At 49.9% G+C, this 17994-nt stretch overlaps 1 protein-coding gene across 4 annotated transcripts in view; it reads right to left on the bottom strand.

The window, feature by feature from the left end:
* Positions 1 to 417: 417 nt before the first annotated feature.
* The window catches only part of LOC135247920 (SH3 and cysteine-rich domain-containing protein 2-like), a 44909-nt gene continuing 27332 nt past the window's right edge, over positions 418 to 17994 (bottom strand). For 2 of the 4 annotated variants that reach the window (XM_064321903.1, XM_064321902.1), the window contains exons 4-12: positions 14148 to 14174; positions 13178 to 13262; positions 11159 to 11280; positions 10942 to 11017; positions 10098 to 10138; positions 7159 to 7247; positions 4348 to 4399; positions 3691 to 3828; positions 418 to 3168 (exon numbers count right to left, since the gene is read on the bottom strand). In XM_064321903.1, the coding sequence (XP_064177973.1) occupies positions 3070 to 3168; positions 3691 to 3828; positions 4348 to 4399; positions 7159 to 7247; positions 10098 to 10138; positions 10942 to 11017; positions 11159 to 11280; positions 13178 to 13262; positions 14148 to 14174 (729 nt within the window). In that variant the 3' untranslated portion in view covers positions 418 to 3069. The remainder of the gene's footprint in view (positions 3169 to 3690; positions 3829 to 4347; positions 4400 to 7158; positions 7248 to 10097; positions 10139 to 10941; positions 11018 to 11158; positions 11281 to 13177; positions 13263 to 14147; positions 14175 to 17994) is intronic. The other 2 variants (XM_064321905.1, XM_064321904.1) reach the window with 1 other exon arrangement.

Below are 17994 nucleotides of genomic sequence, written 5' to 3'. Positions count from 1 at the left end.
TCATCACTATATCTCTCTCTTTCTGCATCCCACCTCCCCCCCCTGCCCTCATCACTATATCTCTCTCTTTCTGCATCACAGGTTCACACCGCCATCTCACTATATCTCTCTCTTTCCGCATCAGGGGTTCACACAGATCACATCTTGTCCAGGTTTCAGCAAAGGAGGGGGGTAGGATCCGTCCCCGAGAAAGCAAAGAGGCACGACCCGTCCTGACCCAGACGGACCCTGGTGTTCCTGCAGGGCGACGAGGTGTAACAGCAGGGCTCCTTTAATGCAGCATCCGATTACATAATGGGGCCGGAGCCGAGCTCCAGATCAGAGTCAATGCCCACCTGTAACGGAGGAGTCCAAATTTTTAACTGTTCCGTGCCCAGAAACGCTCAGAACACTAAAACCTTCTGAAACTCAAGTATTCTTCATGGAGATCCCAAGGACTGATGAAAATAGTAAAAAAAAAATTAAGGACCAACCAAATAAAACTTCTGCTGAAATGTACTATGTTACTGGGTTGTTGTAGGGAACGCAGAATGTTGGCTGCCTTGTGTCGGGTGCCCCTACAAACAAACTGGCTGCCAGTTCTCCGTTTTGACTCCACAGTTGAACTGAACACAAAGTAGATCTGTCCAAAGGCCTGCATCGCTCTTAACACCTGGCAACCTCATCCTTGCATTACATTCAAAGGCCGGCCTGCCTGACAGGGTGCATCGAAGAGCCTGTTTCTCGTTTCCCATACCCAGTTGTTCTCCTTTACTGTACGGTACAGGGGCTGACAGCCAGCTTTCCATTTGTCTGGTGGACAAAGTGCCGCTGTGGCTGCTATCGTGTGTGCATGTGCTATGCATGCATTGTTGTGTCCAAGCACGTGGTATATGCTTGTGCCGACTGACAGGATCTCTCTTCGCAGTCTTTAATGGCCCCCGTGCATGCTGAAACTTATCCTGCTTGCTCTCCCTATGCTGAAACTCACCCTACTCGCTCTCTTCCTCAGGAATTAATGGAAGGGGAACAGTCCGACCTCTCAAAGTAGACACTGAGTGTGGTATTGAGTGACAAAATGATATAAGGAATGATGTCATCCGAATCTGTAAATACCATTGTCTTGGCTGTGCTGGATGTCCTTGGTGAATACTCGAGTGCATTATATTCCTCGTTGTGCTGTGTTGTCTTTCTGTCTGTTTCTGGGTGCGTCTGGGCGGGGCAGCATGGCTGCTTCTGAACTGTGTGACTGCATCAGTGCGGCTTGGCTGCATCGGGCCTGTGTCGTTGGGTCTGTGCTGTGTGAACCCAGGCGGTGTGGTGTGGTGTTCAAGCTATCCTGTGTGACAATGCTGTGTGACTGTGACTATGTAACAGTGTGACTGTGTGCTGTATAGCTTTGAGCTGTGTGATTGTGTACTGTGTGGTAGTATGCTGTGTGACTATGTAACGGTGTGACTGTGTACAGTGTGACAGTGTGCTGTATAGCTTTGAGCTGTATGACTGTGTACTGTGTGGTAGTATGCTGTGTGACAGTGTGACTATGTAATAGTGTGAATGTGTGACAGTATGCTGTGTGATAGTGAGCAGTGTGACTATGCCGTGACAGTATGTAGTGTGACAGTGAGCAGTGTGACTGCGTTGTGTGACAGTGAGCAGTGTGGTCTTTGAGCTGTGTGGTCTTTGAGCAGTGTGGTCTTTGAGCAGTGTGGTCTTTGAGCAGTGTGGTCTTTGAGCTGTGTGGTCTTTGAGCCCTTGCGGTCCTGTGTGTTTGGGTACCCTTGCGGCGCCCGAGGGAAAAGCGGACACAGATGGACACAGCGAGCCGAGCTGCTGGAGTCTAAATGAAGCTGGAAAGAGTCCCAGCCCTGGGCTGCGGGGAAGGACACGGGGAGGAGAGGCCCTAACGGGGCGTGACGAGGGACGCACAGAATACACAGGTGCACACAGACTCACAGACGGTACATTCACTTTAGCACAGAAAACCCACCGCCGTTTCCACACTTCTGTCGTAAAGAAACGCAGGACATGGGCTGTGTATCGGAGCCACTCCACCCCCCTCATGCCCGGATGGGCCAGTCCTATACTCTCTATTTCTCATTATAGCATCTGCGTGTTGTGAGACAGAGTGACTGGTGGAATATGGTTTCATTTCCCCATGCACCTGGTCCCTGTGCCCATATACGGAGGAGGCAATGGATTTTCCACAAGTGCGACATACGAAAAGACACAAAAGACTCTCTTCTCTCCGCCAGCATTACAGTCTTCCCCATCACCTCCGTGTGCTAAATTAGTTTGATTGCTATTAACAAGAAAGGCAAGACCTGAGGTTCCAGTGGGTCCGGGGACAAGCGTACCGCGGACCCCGAGAAAAACCTATTTTCGGAAATAAAACACATGCTAAGGAGCACTTAGTCTCAGGTGCTAGACTGCTACATCCCCATGAAACGACATGAGGGCTTTTGGTTGGGTGTCACAGTACCCCCCCCGCAGTCCCCCTTCTGTCCCAGCTGCATGAGCAGGTTTGTGTCCTGAAGAAGGCCACGCCACCGATGACGGAGGTCAGAGAAGAAAGCCGAACTTAAATGAATAGACCCCCTCCCGGAAATCTGCAGGGCCGCTCCGCAGGTCCAGCTGCTTCCCTCCGGCAGCCTGGCGGCGAAGCGGCGGGCGGCCGTGAGAGCTGGAGGCCTCCTACGGTCCCTGAAAAAAGGCGACTGTCCTTCCTGCCGTCGGAGAAGCTGCGGGGGGTGCGAGGGGCCCCGCGGGCAAGCTAGCCTTGTAGCGCTCTGCCCAATTTCCCGCTGCCCAGTGTCTTTCACTGCAGAAGTGCGGGGTGCAACGTCACTGCTGGGGGGTGGGGGGGCAAGCGAGGGGCAGCAGGGTTCGGCTGCACCTCTTCTCTAACAGCTCCAAGGTTTGGGGACTCCGAGCTGCCCCGCCGGCACCCCACCGTTTTCCCCCCGTGAGCGTGGTGGGGTTCAGGCTTTTGGGGTGGGACTGTAAGGGGGGGTGTCCTGCCCTGCGCAGGGTAAAACCTGTGGTTTTCAGGGTGGGGGGGGCAGGCGGGAAATGGATCGCGCAGGGTGCTCAGATCTCTTCCAGGGACTCGTTGGGGACCAGGCCTCTCTTCTTCCCGCTGGTGAGCTTCAGGAAGCCGTCGTTGTCCTCGTTCTTCCCCACGCAGATCTGACAGAACAGAGAGATACGGAAAAGAGATGAGTCACAGTCACAGAGAGGAGTCACAGAAGAGTCACAGATACAGAGAAGAGTCATGGACAAAGAGAGGAGTCACAGATACATAGGGGAGTCACAGAAGAAGAGTCATAGATACAGAGATAAGTCAGACACAGAGAGAGGTCACAGATATAGAGAAGAATCAAAGATACAGAAAAGAGTCATGGATTAAGAAGGGAGTCACAGATATAGAGAAGAGTCACATACACAGAGGAGTCAGAAGAAGAGTCACAGATACAGAGAAAATTCAGACAGAGAAGAGTCACAGAAGAAGAATCACAGATACATAAAAGAGTCATGGATAAAGAGATAAGTCACAGATATGGAGGGGAGTTTATGAGACCAAGAGACCTATCAGAGAACTGCAAGAGAATACAATACAAAAGAGAATAACAGGAATGGTAACGCACGTATGCTAACATGTGTGCATGAACATGCGTGCATGTGCTCGTTTCCTTATTTCCGTGTGCTCACCTGGGACGCCTTCACAGTCATCTGGCCTTTCTCCCGGCTCCCGTAGAAGGCCTGGGTGACTCTCCACACACGCTCGCCAGGGCGCACTCTCTGGACAAAGTTGGCAGGGAAGAAGCCCACCCTGTCTCCACATTTACCCTGTGAAGTAAACAGACCACCTTTAACCTTCGGTGAAAATTCATATATTTGACTCCTGTCCAGTGGGCTAGTTTAACTGGCGGCTGTTCTCTCTCATTTTTATACTGGGTCAAAACTGAGCACTTCAATGATGGCGTGTCTACATGTGTGTTTCTGTCAGTGTTTCTCTGCCTGTGAGTGAAGTTACGTTTGCTTCCACTCTGATTCAATTCACGACCGTTCCATCAGTAAAAGTACCTTTAAAAAAATGAATGACTGGGGTTCATTAAACTTTCATGAAATGTCATTCCAGGTCAAAGCATTTTTTAAAAGCCCATTATATTAATCCACTCTCTCTCCAAGTGCCTTCCATGACAAGCAGATTTAATTTTTTTTTATCATGTCTGTGATTTATGATATATTGGATGTGGGACATGTCTGCCAGGCACACACACACACACACACACACACAGTGTTTATCTATCCGTTGATATATAAAACATTAAATGAAACGGCGTGTGAGGAAGTCTTTCTACCCACCTTCCACCAATCTTCATTCGAGTCATCAATGACCTGCACACGATCACCAGGCCTGAGAAGGAACGTCACAAATACAGAGGAAGGAAAGAGGGAGATAAAAAAGGTGGTGGGGGGGTGGGAGAATGAGGTGTGTGGAGTGGGTGATAAGGGATTGGGTGAGTGAGAGAGAGAGAGAGAAAGAGAGAGAGAGAGGAGGCTTTATTGTGGGAATAAGCACAAAGACCAACGATTTTCAAACAACGTGGGCCTTCGTAACCCTGGAGATGGCTCAAAACAGAATGCATCGTTCCCTCTTCCAGGACGTGGGGGAACAGGAGCATTCAATGCCACTTGCAATTAGGCCATTTCTGACTGGAGGTGATCGATCTTCTCCCAGTCTAATTTCTACCTCCGGCCCCAGAGATTCCAGTTTGGCAAACTTCTCCACTAAAGGACGGGCGAAATCGATGACAACAACCTTTTAAGTACCTGCACTGCCTTGTTTATGAACTGAGGTCTTTGGTCATTGCAATTCCTCTGTCCACATTCAATCAAGTCACATTACAGAGCTCGGCCTCTCCCCCGTGTGCCTAATGCTGACGTCAATATGTTATCTGATACGTTGACCTGACCCTAGCAAATATAAGGTCAAATATATGGAGAACCTATATGGAATGGACTGTATATAGTGAGCAGAACATTCTGCACGTTTTGTACAGAACCCCTCCCCATTTCAGGGCACCATAGCGTTTGGGACAAATGGCTTTGCAGGTGTTTCTGATTTGTCAGGTGTGTTCAATTGCTTGTCTGTTATTGGAATTTGTCAACATGAGGACCGGGAGTCATCCCAATGAAAGTCAAGGAAGCCATTATGAGCCTGAGAAATAAGAAAAAAAAACAGCCATAGAAGATAGGCTAAACCTTAGGCTTACCAAAACCAAATGTTTGAAACATCACTAAGAAAAAAAGAGATCACTGGTAAGGTCAGTAATAGCAAAGGGCCTGGTAGGCCAAGGAAGACCTCCACAGGGGATGACTGAGGAATTCTCATCACAATGAAGAAACACATCCAAACACCTTTCCGACAGATTAGTAACACTCTTCAGGAGCCAGGCATGGATGTGTCAGTGACTACTATCCACAGAACACTTCAGGAACAGAACTACAGAGGCTACATGTCAAGTTGCAAACCACTAGTTAGCCAAAAAACACAATGGCTAGGTTACAGTTTGCTACAAAGAAGCTAATATAGTCTGCAGAGTTCTTGTGGTCAGATGAGACCAAGATGCACTGGTATCAGAGTGATGGCAAGAGCAAAGCGTGGAGGTCAAAAGGAACTGGCCAAGATCCAAAATATCCGTAAATAAAAGCTGAGAATGTGCACTTCAACCACTTGTGAATTGTTTGATTACAAATATAAAATTGTAAAATTGTGAAGTACAGAGACAAATCAACAAAAAACATGCCCTGTCCCAAACACTATGGAGCTCCCTGTATGTACTTACATATACCTTGAAGTAACAATGGTTAGCCCAGAACATCTATTTTTCATATGTCCTTGAAAAACGAAGTGCTACGTTGGAGCGTTTGATATGACACTTGCATGCATAAGGCGCTTATCTTATATAGCGGTATTAAAAGTTTGTAGCCGCGATACGCGGGCGGCATTCTGATGATTGACTTTTCGTCGCGCTCTGAGACACAGCTGCCTGTCCATGTCGAACATGTGCTACGCACGGGGGGCCCGGTCCCCTCACGGCCCCTAGTGTGGAGCCAGATGGTGCGAAACAGCGACCTGGCGCCCGCAGCTCATTCGCCGACTCACCGCTGCGGTCTACGCCTGCCCCGCCCCTCTCCACCCCATCCCTCCTGCGTCCTATCTCTCTACCCCTCCCGCTCTTCTTTCGCAACACCGTCCCCTCTCCTTCCCCCCCCTCTGGAGCTACGCTTCTTATTCACTGGTTTATCCATCTCCGGGTATCTTCCTTTCATCTTCCCGCCTCTTCATTCATTTTTCTCCCGCTTACGTATGTATCTCTCTCCCCACCGCTACCTCTCCTTATCGTTTCTAGTTCCAATAGCGGAGTTTCGCTAAGACGCCAAACACAAATAAATGCTTGATGTCCTGGGCCCAGACACTTACTCTCGCGACTTGCTATTCCTTAAGGCTGTGTCGACGGTGAAATTTTTACAGGAAGATTCACACACAGACGCACAAATGCATGTGCGCACACACACACAGAACCACAGAACCACAGGCACATGGAGGGACACAGTGATGGGCATGGGTACACAGAAGTCGCTTTCACACAATCAAAATGTCTTTTTTGTCAAGTCAATCGTACATTCATGTGAAGACGCCAGTAACATCCGTTGTTTAACAAGGGTATGTCAAATACTTACTAGGCAGAAAAGCTAGCTGATGTTTGCTAAGCAGCTTGCTCATAAAGAAAAAGTTAATAATAACAACTGACAACCTGCCATATTTTAATATACATACACCTAGGGGAACTTGTGTATGACTATATGACATAGACTTGCAACGTGACAAAGCGCTGTTACTAGGGTAGAAAATAATTTTGTGTACATGCTCTGTGGGCTTTCTTGCTTTTTGTAGTAGTAAGAAACAGCATAGTTTTTGTGTGTTTAGTCCGGTAATGTCATTACTGAGTGCTTGAGATGGCAAACTGAATGCCATCTCCGGCTGTCCGTCACACGTAACCCCTACACGGTACAGTTGCAGAAGATTTGTGGGAAAGGCTGCATGTGTGAAAGGGTGCTACGGACACAGAAAGACAATGAGACACATGAGAACACACGGGCGTCACTTACAGCAACTCCAGGTCGTTTTTCTCCTGAGGAAGGAATTTGTAGAGCGCCACGTACGTGTGGACCGTGTGAACCTCAATCCGCTTCGGAGCCTGAAGTCAGAAAGACAGACACAGCCGTCAATGTCACGGCCATTTTATTATCCTCCTAGTTCCACTTATTCAGGCTTTTATTAAGTAGTGTTCATCTTATACATTGCATCTATTTGAAATGCTCCATGTCACAACCTTCCCAACCTCAGCAGTACCCCAGGAAAGTTTCATTTTACTGGCTTTATTGTTAGCGAAGGTGAGAGACAATACCTATTTACCTTTCAGAGGAAGCTGAAATATAGCTGAGAGAGAAAAAAAGATGAAAGTGTAGAGCCTTATGAGCCGCAAATGTAGGAATCCAGAGGGTTCTGGACAAAAGCAAGGCTGCTTGTACCAAATTAATTTCAGTACCACTGTACTGAGCCTCAAGAGGGTTTTTTGTTATTGACGCTATACATTAACTGGGCAGGTTTAGAGTAGGCAAGGTCAAAGGTGAGGTATGTAGCGAGCAGGCGGCAGCAAATGGTGCTTCCTGTGGGTGTAATGTACCCAGCAGTGTATGAAGTGCTGGAACGAACTGGTCTCGAGTTTCTCAGAAAGCTAGCGGAGAGTTACAATATATTCTTTTTTTTTTTGCTATTAAATGTGTGCCGCGGGACAGAAACCGGCAGCAAATCAAATGCGACCTTTAGCGGCCTGACACGTCTGTTATCGAAATACACCCATGAATCAGCACCGCAGTTTACAGCTGAGTCATGCCTCAGAATGACTAAACGGAGCGGAACAGAAGTAGCAGACAGTCCCGCTCGTCTGCTATATTCTGAGGACCAATCAACGAAGCAGAAAGCCATGGGTCCCTGATATATGCAAACACTCCTCAACAGCACCCGCACATTCAGAGAGAAGCCAGCTGGAAGAAAAATCACTGTCTTTGGTCCAAATTTGCCAGCTTCTCCAGGAATGAGTTCAAGAGCTATAATTTATCATTTGTAAACAAATGTAACTGTTCACCTTGTAATGTATATTATAAACAAAAATGATAAACATGAGAATATTATAGATGCAAAAATATGAATGTTAGATATATAGTAGGCATGAGACAATACATTCAGTGCATGATATGATTTGTATCCTGATATAGGGTTCACAATACAATATTCCCACATTACATGTTATGTTGTGTCAACAAATAAAATGCTGAAGGGGGAAAAAACGCCCTTAACTCATTTTCCTATTTATATTAACCACTAGAAAATTCAAATTCAAGTTTGCCTATGCCGACAGTATACGCCATTTTGTAAACAACTTTTCCTGAATTATCACCTAGGTTTCACAACCGTCAGCGTTTAATACGCATAACCTAATAAGGCAGGGCACGAAATGAAGCCGAGGCTGTTTTTTACGAGAGCATTTTTATCTCGGGCCGCAGCGGGGTCCTAAACTCCTGCATAGCCGTCCTCCGCGGGGCCAGACCGGAGGCGGACACGCGAAAGGTCAGACAAACAGCCCCGCTCCGCCCCCGCTGTAGCCCGCTCTCGCGGCGCGGGGAGCACGGATAATCAATGGCGTACGGCGGGGGAGACCCAGCGGCCTCAGCTTGCACCCGGAGCACAAGTAAGGACGCGCCGTTAGTGCACTGCCGTCGTGTAAAAGCCGCCATTTCACCAGGCTGTCAGTCTCAATTAGAAATGTGTCCGAATGGTCAAAATTAAATGAAAATAAAAGTCCGTAGCTTTATCTTCGGGCACAATATCGATTAACTTCAACTTGGCTGTCGATTGGTAAAAAAAAAATAGTAATCTTCTCTGAGAAAAGTTGATTAATAACAGTGATTTATACAGTTATCTATGTATGAATGTAAGGTTAAAATGGCTGCGATCCCCTTCCTGTGAGTTAAATGATTGATGGTAGCTCTGTTGCTCCATACAGTCTGCTCCAGGTGTTCATTAAACTAGCTGAATTTGGCCCAGGGTTATGTTTTCCTTCCTGGTTGTCCACTTTCAGATATAATGCATCTGAGACCAGTTCTACAGTCCCATCTAGGAAAATAATAATCCCTGCAAAATAATTATTGGAAAATAAAGAAATCTTATACGGAATATAAACTGGAAGAAAAAAGGTTGAGCAACCTTCTCTTTATGTGAAATTAGTTTTTCAGATGAGTTCCAATCTCGCAACTGACTTTTTTTTCAGAATCCCCTGTTGTTTAAATGAGATCAAATCTAGAGTCACCAAAATAAAACTGATTGCACTTCAACAAACTGATTGGGGGAAAATGAACTTGGCGATAGAGAGCAATCATGCGATTATAGCTGCACTGCGCTCTCACAGGAAATAACACTCGAAAAGGTGAAAAGTATTCCAAGTGAAAGGCTTATTAATAAATCACAAACACAAGCCACATTTAACACAATCATGTTGTTTACTATGAAACGGTGAAAAGGCTTTGTTTAGACAGCAGGCATAAATTGTCTTTCAAATACAGTCATTTTGGGAAACGTCACACAAAAAAGTGGCCAAATTGGATTTGTGTGTTTAAACAAACTACGCAGTTCTTTAAATGAAATGCTGGTGTACCTGAACACTGTCTTACCTGAGGAGTTGTGAAAAAATCACTTGTGAATGCAAAAAAATCAGATATGACAGGACAGAAACAAGTGAAATTGCCAGATTTAGGACACACAGAAATGTGGTCCAAATTGGAATGGAAAATATCTGATTCCACGTGATTATTTGCTGTTTGTACTTCAATGAAAATATCAGGCACATATCAGGTATGTGAAGAAATCAGATTTGGGCCACTTCAAATTGCCTGTCTAAACAAAGATAATAGCAGCTTTATTTCTGCACCATTAAAAATACACACAGATGAAAGATGAAAGAAGAGAATGAAGGAGGGATATGTCATACCTTCAGACTGAGCTGGTCCTCAGACTCTGGGGGTGTGAGCACTGTGCAGTCAGAGAGAGAGAGAGAGAGAGAGAGAGAGAGAGACGAGAGGGGGGAAGAGAGAGGTCACATCTCTCAGGAAAATCACAAGATGAATCAAAGAAACGCTCTCTCCCCACACACCAAGGTAGAGACATAACACACGCGCGCACACACACACGCACGGACCCACGCACACACCCACCCACCCACACACACACACACACGCACACACCCACACATGCACGTAGACACCCACCCACACACGTACACACACACGCACCCGCACACACACACACGCACGCACACATACACACACACCCACACACACACACAAACATGCCCACATCCTATGTAATGAGCACACGCCTCTAGTACACAGACCCTCCAGCCTGTCTCATTAGTGGAGCCCCGTCTCTATAAGTGATGGGTGTACAGGGTGCCCGATGATGGGGATACTTCAGCGAATGGGACAGAGGTGACAGCACACACCGTCAGAGGCTATACTCGGCACTGTCTGAGAGACAGGAAGTGTCCTGACCTCAGATCTGTGCACTTGTGTTATAACGGGACTAATTGGCTCCCCGACTTCCTGTAGTAATGACCTCCCCTGAGGTCCGCGGGAAAAGCCCCGCCTCACACTTCAGGAGCAACACTACAGCAGAGCACACAGCGAGCGCACAGCCCTCTCTGCCACGTATATAAGTACAAAGAGCCGTAGCGCCCTTCTGCCATGGAGGCGTGATGTCACTTGCATGGGGAGGGCTGAGGTCTGGGATAGAGGGCCAGACAGGGGGAGACAGTGGGGCTCCAAGATGGGACCTACCCTCCGGCTCCTGGACGGTCTCCTCCTCCACAATCTGAGGCTGGCTGCTCTCCACCTTCTCTTCACCGCCCTCTCCCTGCAGTGAACAGAGGCAAAAGGGGGCAGAATAAGGGGTGGAGGGAGAGAGAAAGGGAGAGTGATGCTTCAGCCTTCCTGTGGTTGGCTGAAAGCATGCTGTGTGCCAGGGCACGGTACGGTGCTGACGGGGCCTGCTCACCATGCTGGGGGTGGGCGACTCGGAGATGCTGCCAATGCTGGAGCGGCTCATCTGCGCCAGAGACGTGCCGTAGCGCAGGGCCTCGTACACCGGGTCCACACGCCCTTTCCCTGCAGCAGCCTCTACACACACACACGCGCGCGCACACACACATATATGCATGCACGCACACACACACGCGCGCACGCACATACACACACACACACACACACACACACAGACACACACACACACGCACACACACACACACACACACACACACACGCATACATGCATGGACACACACATGCACACGCACGCACACACAACACAAGCAAACAACCACGCACATCCCACCAATAGCCTAGCCCTGCACCAGCATCAGACGCATTGCATATATACACGCCCCCACTGGCACGCGAGCAAGCACCGACACGCCGCACGCACGGCAGCCACCTGCACCACACTGACGCTGCCCATCATCACGCAGGAAGCCTTTACGACCAGGAGAGAGCCACACTCCTCAGGCACATCCAGGAGAGCGCTTCCTCAGGGCACGCAGGGAGAGGCATGCTTCACTCAGGTGCACGCAGGAGGGAGAGGCGATGCTCAGGGCGACGTCAGGAGCGAGCGACGCGCACTCACCCAGGTGCGACGCAGGCAGAGGAGCCTTCTCAGTGCACATCCGGCGGGAGGCATCTTCCTCAGAGGCGTCGGTCAGGGAGGAGGAGGCGCTGCTCCTCAGGTGCGCGGTCAGGGAGGGAGAGGCGCATGCTTCCCTCAGGGTGCGACAGTCAGGGAGGAGGAGGCGCATGCTTCCCTCAGGGTGCGACGGTCAGGAGGGAGGAGGCGCAGCTTCCCTCAGGGTGCGCGTCAGGAGGGAGAGGCGATGCTTCCCTCAGGGTGCGACAGTCAGGGGAGGAGGAGGCGCATGCTTCCCTCAGGGTGCGACGTCAGGGAGGGAGGAGGCGCAGCTTCCCTCAGGGGTGCGACGGTCAGGGGAGGGAGGAGGCGCATGCTTCCCTCAGGGGTGCGTCGGTCAGGGGAGGGAGGAGGCGCATGCTTCCCTCAGGGGTGCGACGGTCAGGGGAGGGAGGAGGCGCATGCTTCCCTCAGGGGTGCGACGGTCAGGGGAGGGAGGAGGCGCATGCTTCCCTCAGGGTGCGACGTCAGGGAGGGAGGAGGCGCATGCTTCCCTCAGGGTGCGCGTCAGGAGGGAGGAGGCGGCAGGGCGTGGAGGGGCGCATGCTTCCCTCAGGGTGGTCGTAGGCGAGGGAGGGCGCAGCTCCCAGGGTGGACGGAGGGAGGAGGGCGCATGCTTCCCTCAGGGGTGCGACGGTCAGGGGAGGGAGGAGGCCATGCTTCCCTCAGGGTGCGACGTCAGGGGAGGGAGGAGGCGCATGCTTCCCTCAGGGGTGCGACAGTCAGGGGAGGGAGGAGGCGCATGCTTCCCTCAGGGGTGCGACAGTCAGGGGAGGGAGGAGGCGCATGCTTCCCTCAGGGGTGCGACAGTCAGGGGAGGGAGGAGGCGCATGCTTCCCTCAGGGGTGCGACAGTCAGGGGAGGGAGGAGGCGCGGGCTGACCCAGACGCCTCAGCGGCGCTGGTCGGATTAGCGCGGGGAACGGGAAGCGCAGCCTCGGCAGACGGATGAGTTTACGGAGCCCGAGGAGCGCGGCGTGAGTTATGGGAGCAGGGCCGTCAGGCGGGCAGGCCGGGGTAATGGCTTCCCAGAAGCAGACCTGGGTCAAACGCGTGTTTGTTTCGGATACAAATACTTTTCTGTGCTCTATCGATCTTGCCTGGTGTAATTGAGGCTGCCAATATGACCAGAAGGCGGGGGCTTGCACTTTTTGAGACTATTTCATTGGTTCCAACACACCAGACAAGATCAGTAAAGCGTAGAAAAGTATTTGAATAAAAAGAAAATTAAAAAAGACGTATTTGACCCAGGTCAGCCCAGAAGGGGGACGGGATCTGGCGCGGGTGACGCAGGCCGCGGGGGCTTTCCGAAAGGCGGAGGTCATTTCGGCGGTCCTACCTTGGATGGCGGGAGCCTCCTGAACCACCCCGAGCTGATCGTTGACCAGCAGCGGCGAGCTGAAGTTCCGCTTGAAGGCTCCGGACTAAGAAGGGAGGAGGAAGGAGGAGGAAAAGAAGGATAGAGAGAGAGAGAGAGAGAGAGGGGAAAGCGGAGAGATGAGCACAGACTATGAATACCTGCTTCAGCGGGAGTCAGTCATTTGTGTTCTATCACATTTCAAACTCCATTTGAGCTGTGTGACATCTTGAGGGTATGAACTGTCAAATTGTCATCTTCAAGTGGCAGACACTGAGTGCCGTACGAAAAAGGAGACTGGGCTTCCAGGTAATGTTTATGCAAATGGCAGACTGACCCAGCCACTCCATGACCAGAGACGGTGGTTGTCAGGGAGATAGTGAACTCAAATCTGGTTGGCTAAGCTGAACTCGAAGCGTTTCATTATCAATGTACGGCCACTCGACACAATTGCTCAAATAAGCATATTGAGTATTTTAGACAACTCAAAATAAAATGTCTTGGAAAAGTGAAATAATCTATTTATGGCCCATCGTTTACTAGCCCAGGCAGAAACAAACTGAACAATAGCACCATTTTTGCAATATTTAATAATTCTTTGAAATGCATTGAGAAAATTGATATAGGGCACTATGACTCATTATATGTTTTTATAACTGCGCTTATGCTGCACTATAGTAGCTTTCTAATTCCTTACAAATGCATCATAATTGTACAATTGGTATTGAATGTGTTACCAAAGATATTTTTAATGGTAATGGAAAAAAGTCTAAAATACTAGTTTCAAAGGGTACTTGCATTAATCACCAAGATTAACTGTACACACAGATTACAACTACTATACGAAAAAATGACCTAGCTACAACTCAAACTAATCCACGCTAGGTGACTAATATTGCACTAATGCTGTACTATAAAGTGCGACTAATTTAGGGCACGATGACAGACTTACACTTCTGTGGAGGAGTGAGTATGAACCCTGTTCGTCATAAAAGAAAAAAAAACACCAAACAAAGCAAAAATATATCAAAACCTTGCTATTCCTGAACACAAACCTTCAAGAACCCGTCAAAGACCCAAACAAGATTTTTAGTGCTTCATTATTTTCCCTTTTTATCCTCAGTTCAGTTCTTTAAAGCTGGCTTTTTTGAGAGGCGCCGGTCTGCACCTCAGCCGAAATAACGAGCTCGTAGCTATTTCCCCCGCGACGTTAAAGGCACGCACATTACACGTGGCAGCTATCTCTTTTTGTCTGCTTTGTGCTGTGCCGCATAGCCCTTCTGCATACAGAGGGTCCGCTGTTCTATTTACTGCATCAGATTTACTCCTTGGGGGTTTATGAAGTATTTTCGGAATGTTTCGCGGTACTTAGAAATGTTCTTTTCAGCGCGAAATCATAACCACATCGACACAATGCCGTTTGTTTTCGCACGATGCTTTTGTCACAGGAAGGAGAGGTAAAATATAGCACGCGCTTATTATGAAAGGGTTTATTTTAACACAAACGCACAAGAGTGGATTATTTTTAACAATGCGTGCCATTTTACAGTCAACACGACATCACAGGTTGGGTGCGTGGAACAGCCTTGGCCAAGATGTCCTCGTTATCGTGGAAACAAGTTTCAGTCATTGCTTTGGATTTTGTGCCAAAATCCACCCGAGTCATATTGGGAGACCGCCATTTGGACATAAGAAACAAAACCCATATGCCAAACACAAAACAAGGTGCTGAAAAACAAGGTGCCCCTAAATGTAATTAAAATGTTTATTACAAATGATAAGACACAAGGAAACAAACAAACCAAAACACAAAACACATATGATTACATGTATGTCTTGTTATGAAACTGCCCAGAGCAAAAAACAGGCCAAAGAAGGCCCTGCAGAAGACTTATACTAGTAGGTATTCTCCCTGAAAAACAAAAAACAAAATGGTGGGTCTTCTGCAGGATTAATGCTCTGACCCAAAGCCTAACACAAAGGTGTACATAAAATAAATGAACACACCTGCCCTTGGCCTTTGTGTGGATGGGGACAGGCTGTTTTATCCCCTGGAATGCAAGTAGCCAGGTATTCTTACAGCAATAAACCGTTAAACCTCCTTTGCAACACCCCCTACAGGCAGGGTGGGGGAACATACAAGCTTTTACAGTGAATGTGAATTTCAGCTAAGACTTCTATCTAAGCTAAGCTAAGATTTTGCATTTTGGCGAATATGCCTTTAAAATGTGATCTTTCGAGATTTTCATCATGCGTTCCATGCACTGAAAAATGTCAAACATTTCCAAATTTCTGTCCAGCAAAAATTTGGGTGTGGACAGAAGTTTGATGCCTGAAAGTGTGATGCCTGACAATTATTCACTGATCCTGGATAAGTCAGCAATTGAATAAACTGAGACTCTGGGCCAAGACTCCTCCCCGACTCTAGCACTAATAATCCAAATCCGCTGCCCTCGTGTCCCTCTCCGTCCCACCTCTTCCCGCGACCCGCAATACAGGTACAGAATCCTGCGACTTCATCTCCCCGCGCTGACAGCCTATTGGCATTAGATTCCCATACACGAGCAGGAAGCTCTGTTACGGGAGGAAGATTATCCCCAGCAGCCCCTCCTCTTTGCTGAGGGCGGCAAATCGGGCGAAGGCGTCCGTCACGTCCTCGGCGCGCCGCGTTCATCCTTTTTTTTAATCCGCCGCCGAGTCTGGGCTCGGTGTTTTATGGCCCTTCCTAAAGCCGTGCGACCAGGCTTCCGGAAGCCTCCGCGCTTTCTCACGCCGAGCGAACGAAACCGAGGGCGCCCGAGCCCTCCCCAGCGACGCCGCGAGCGCTCTCCCGCCGATTGTTTTACAGGAAGTGGGCGTGAAGAGCATTCAGGCAACCCGAGCTCGCTTCCCCCCCCCCCGGCCCTGCGGGGGCTCCCCTGGGAGGACCCGCTCTTTCCTGGACGCCCGCGATCGCGCCGGGTCCGGGAAAAGGTCGGGTCCGCGCGGAACGAGGCTCGTCCTTTTTGCGCCGCGGGCGTCGGCTCGTACAGCTATGCCGCGCGAGCTCCTCTCGGCTAGCCGCCGTTCTCGGGCGCGGCTCGGGCACAATGCGCTCGGCTCGCTAGCGGCACGCGGCAGCTACCCGCCCGCCGTGCAACACAAAACCGTGCCCTTTAACGGAGCGTGAATTATTTAAGGCCGAGGGCTTCGCGGAACTGGGTAAGGTGCTATTTTCATTAAAGCGCGCCTTTATGCGGCTTCATGACTCACCGGGCTCAGAGCCGGTCGGGACGGCCGCCGCACCGTTCGTTCCTTGTTTCGACGGGACTGCGCGGCGCCCGTCCGGCCGACAATGAAGGAAAGCCAATAAAAAGAGATTTTTTTTGCCATTTCTGTTTGTCGCTGACAACTTTCCGATAGGAGCAGGAGCCTGGCACCGCTGAGTTATTGCGGTCGTTCCTCTGTTCGCTGCCTCTCCTGGCCGGGCTCGCCTGTCACACAGGCCCGAAAAACGTTAAGGAAACGCGGAGGAGGGGACGATAATGACCGCTCGCTATGGCTGGGCGCCGCCAGCACAGAGCCCGGCTCAGAAACCTCTTGCTGGCCGTCTATCTCGGAGGCTGAGGGCACGGGCAGGCCCAGCGGGGGATCGGCCGCGCCTCTTAATGGACCATCCCTGAGCTACCCGAGCCATGGGAAACCGCAGGCAGCCGATGGTTCAGACGGGGTGAGCCAAAATGGAGCCAGGAGCAGAAAGCCTACCATTGGAAGCCCCCTCCCTCTGCTCCACCCCCCACCCTGGCCAACTGCAGCGCCCCTACATTTCACTCTCACAGCTTCAGAAAGGCTACCCAGCCCTGTATCGCACTCAAAGCCCTCATTGCACAGAACGCAGGTGGCTAAACGCGCAAGTATAAAAAAATGGCTAAGTAATCGGTCACACAGGTGCGCTGAGTGGCGTTCTGCTGAGCTGCGCGTTGCACGCGACCGTGAGTGACGGACGCAGGGGTGGCTGCGGAGGGGGCGGAGCCACGGCGCGCCCGGGCGGGCGGGCACGCGCAAGGAATTTCACACCGAATCAGGCTTTGGCAGCTGGTAGGGGAGAGATACGGATTTTCCAGCTGACTGAATGGGAGAGGAGAGGAGAAGAGGGGAGAGGAGGGGAGAGGGGAAGAGGGGAGAGGAGGGGAGAGGGGAAGAGGGGAGAGAGGAGGGGAGAGGAGGGGAGCGTGTGGTCGGGGCCTGTGACGAACCGAAGGGGAATAAAGAGGCCGTCGGTGACGATACAGGCCTCTCTCTCTCTCCTGTCTCTTTGTCCCCGCCACCGCACGCCATTTCCAGCCCATCACAGATAACGCTCTACCTCTCCCCCTATGATTGCCTCTTGCCCCACCCTCACTCTCTCTCACTCACCCTCTCTCTCCCCTTCTCGCACGCTCTCTCTCTTTCCCTCCTCTCGCTCCCTCTTTCATGCACTCTCATGAAAATAATAAAAAAAACATTTTATTTGTTGTTTCTATCGGTTTTTTTGCTCTTAGAATCTGTGAAATTTTGAGTACTAAAAAATTGTCTCCTTTGAGTGCTAGAATAAAAGAGAATTAAAGATCTCTCTCTGTCTCTCACGCTCTCTCTCACTCTTCCTCTGCCTCTCCCTCTCTCCTTCTCAATCTCCAGTTCCCTTCGATACTCTATTCGATTTCCCTCTCAGTCCTCTCAGTCTTTTTAGGCAGTCCCTACTCCTTTCAAAAGCCCCTTAACACCATAGCTACACATGGGCCGCCCCACACATCCCTGAAAATATAAATTCCAGTGCTCTG

Source organism: Anguilla rostrata, chromosome 2, assembly GCF_018555375.3.
Source record: "Anguilla rostrata isolate EN2019 chromosome 2, ASM1855537v3, whole genome shotgun sequence".
Lineage (NCBI taxonomy): Eukaryota > Metazoa > Chordata > Actinopteri > Anguilliformes > Anguillidae > Anguilla > Anguilla rostrata.
The sequence above is the reverse complement of the archived record's forward strand: the minus strand, read 5'-3'. Positions and strand labels throughout refer to the sequence as shown.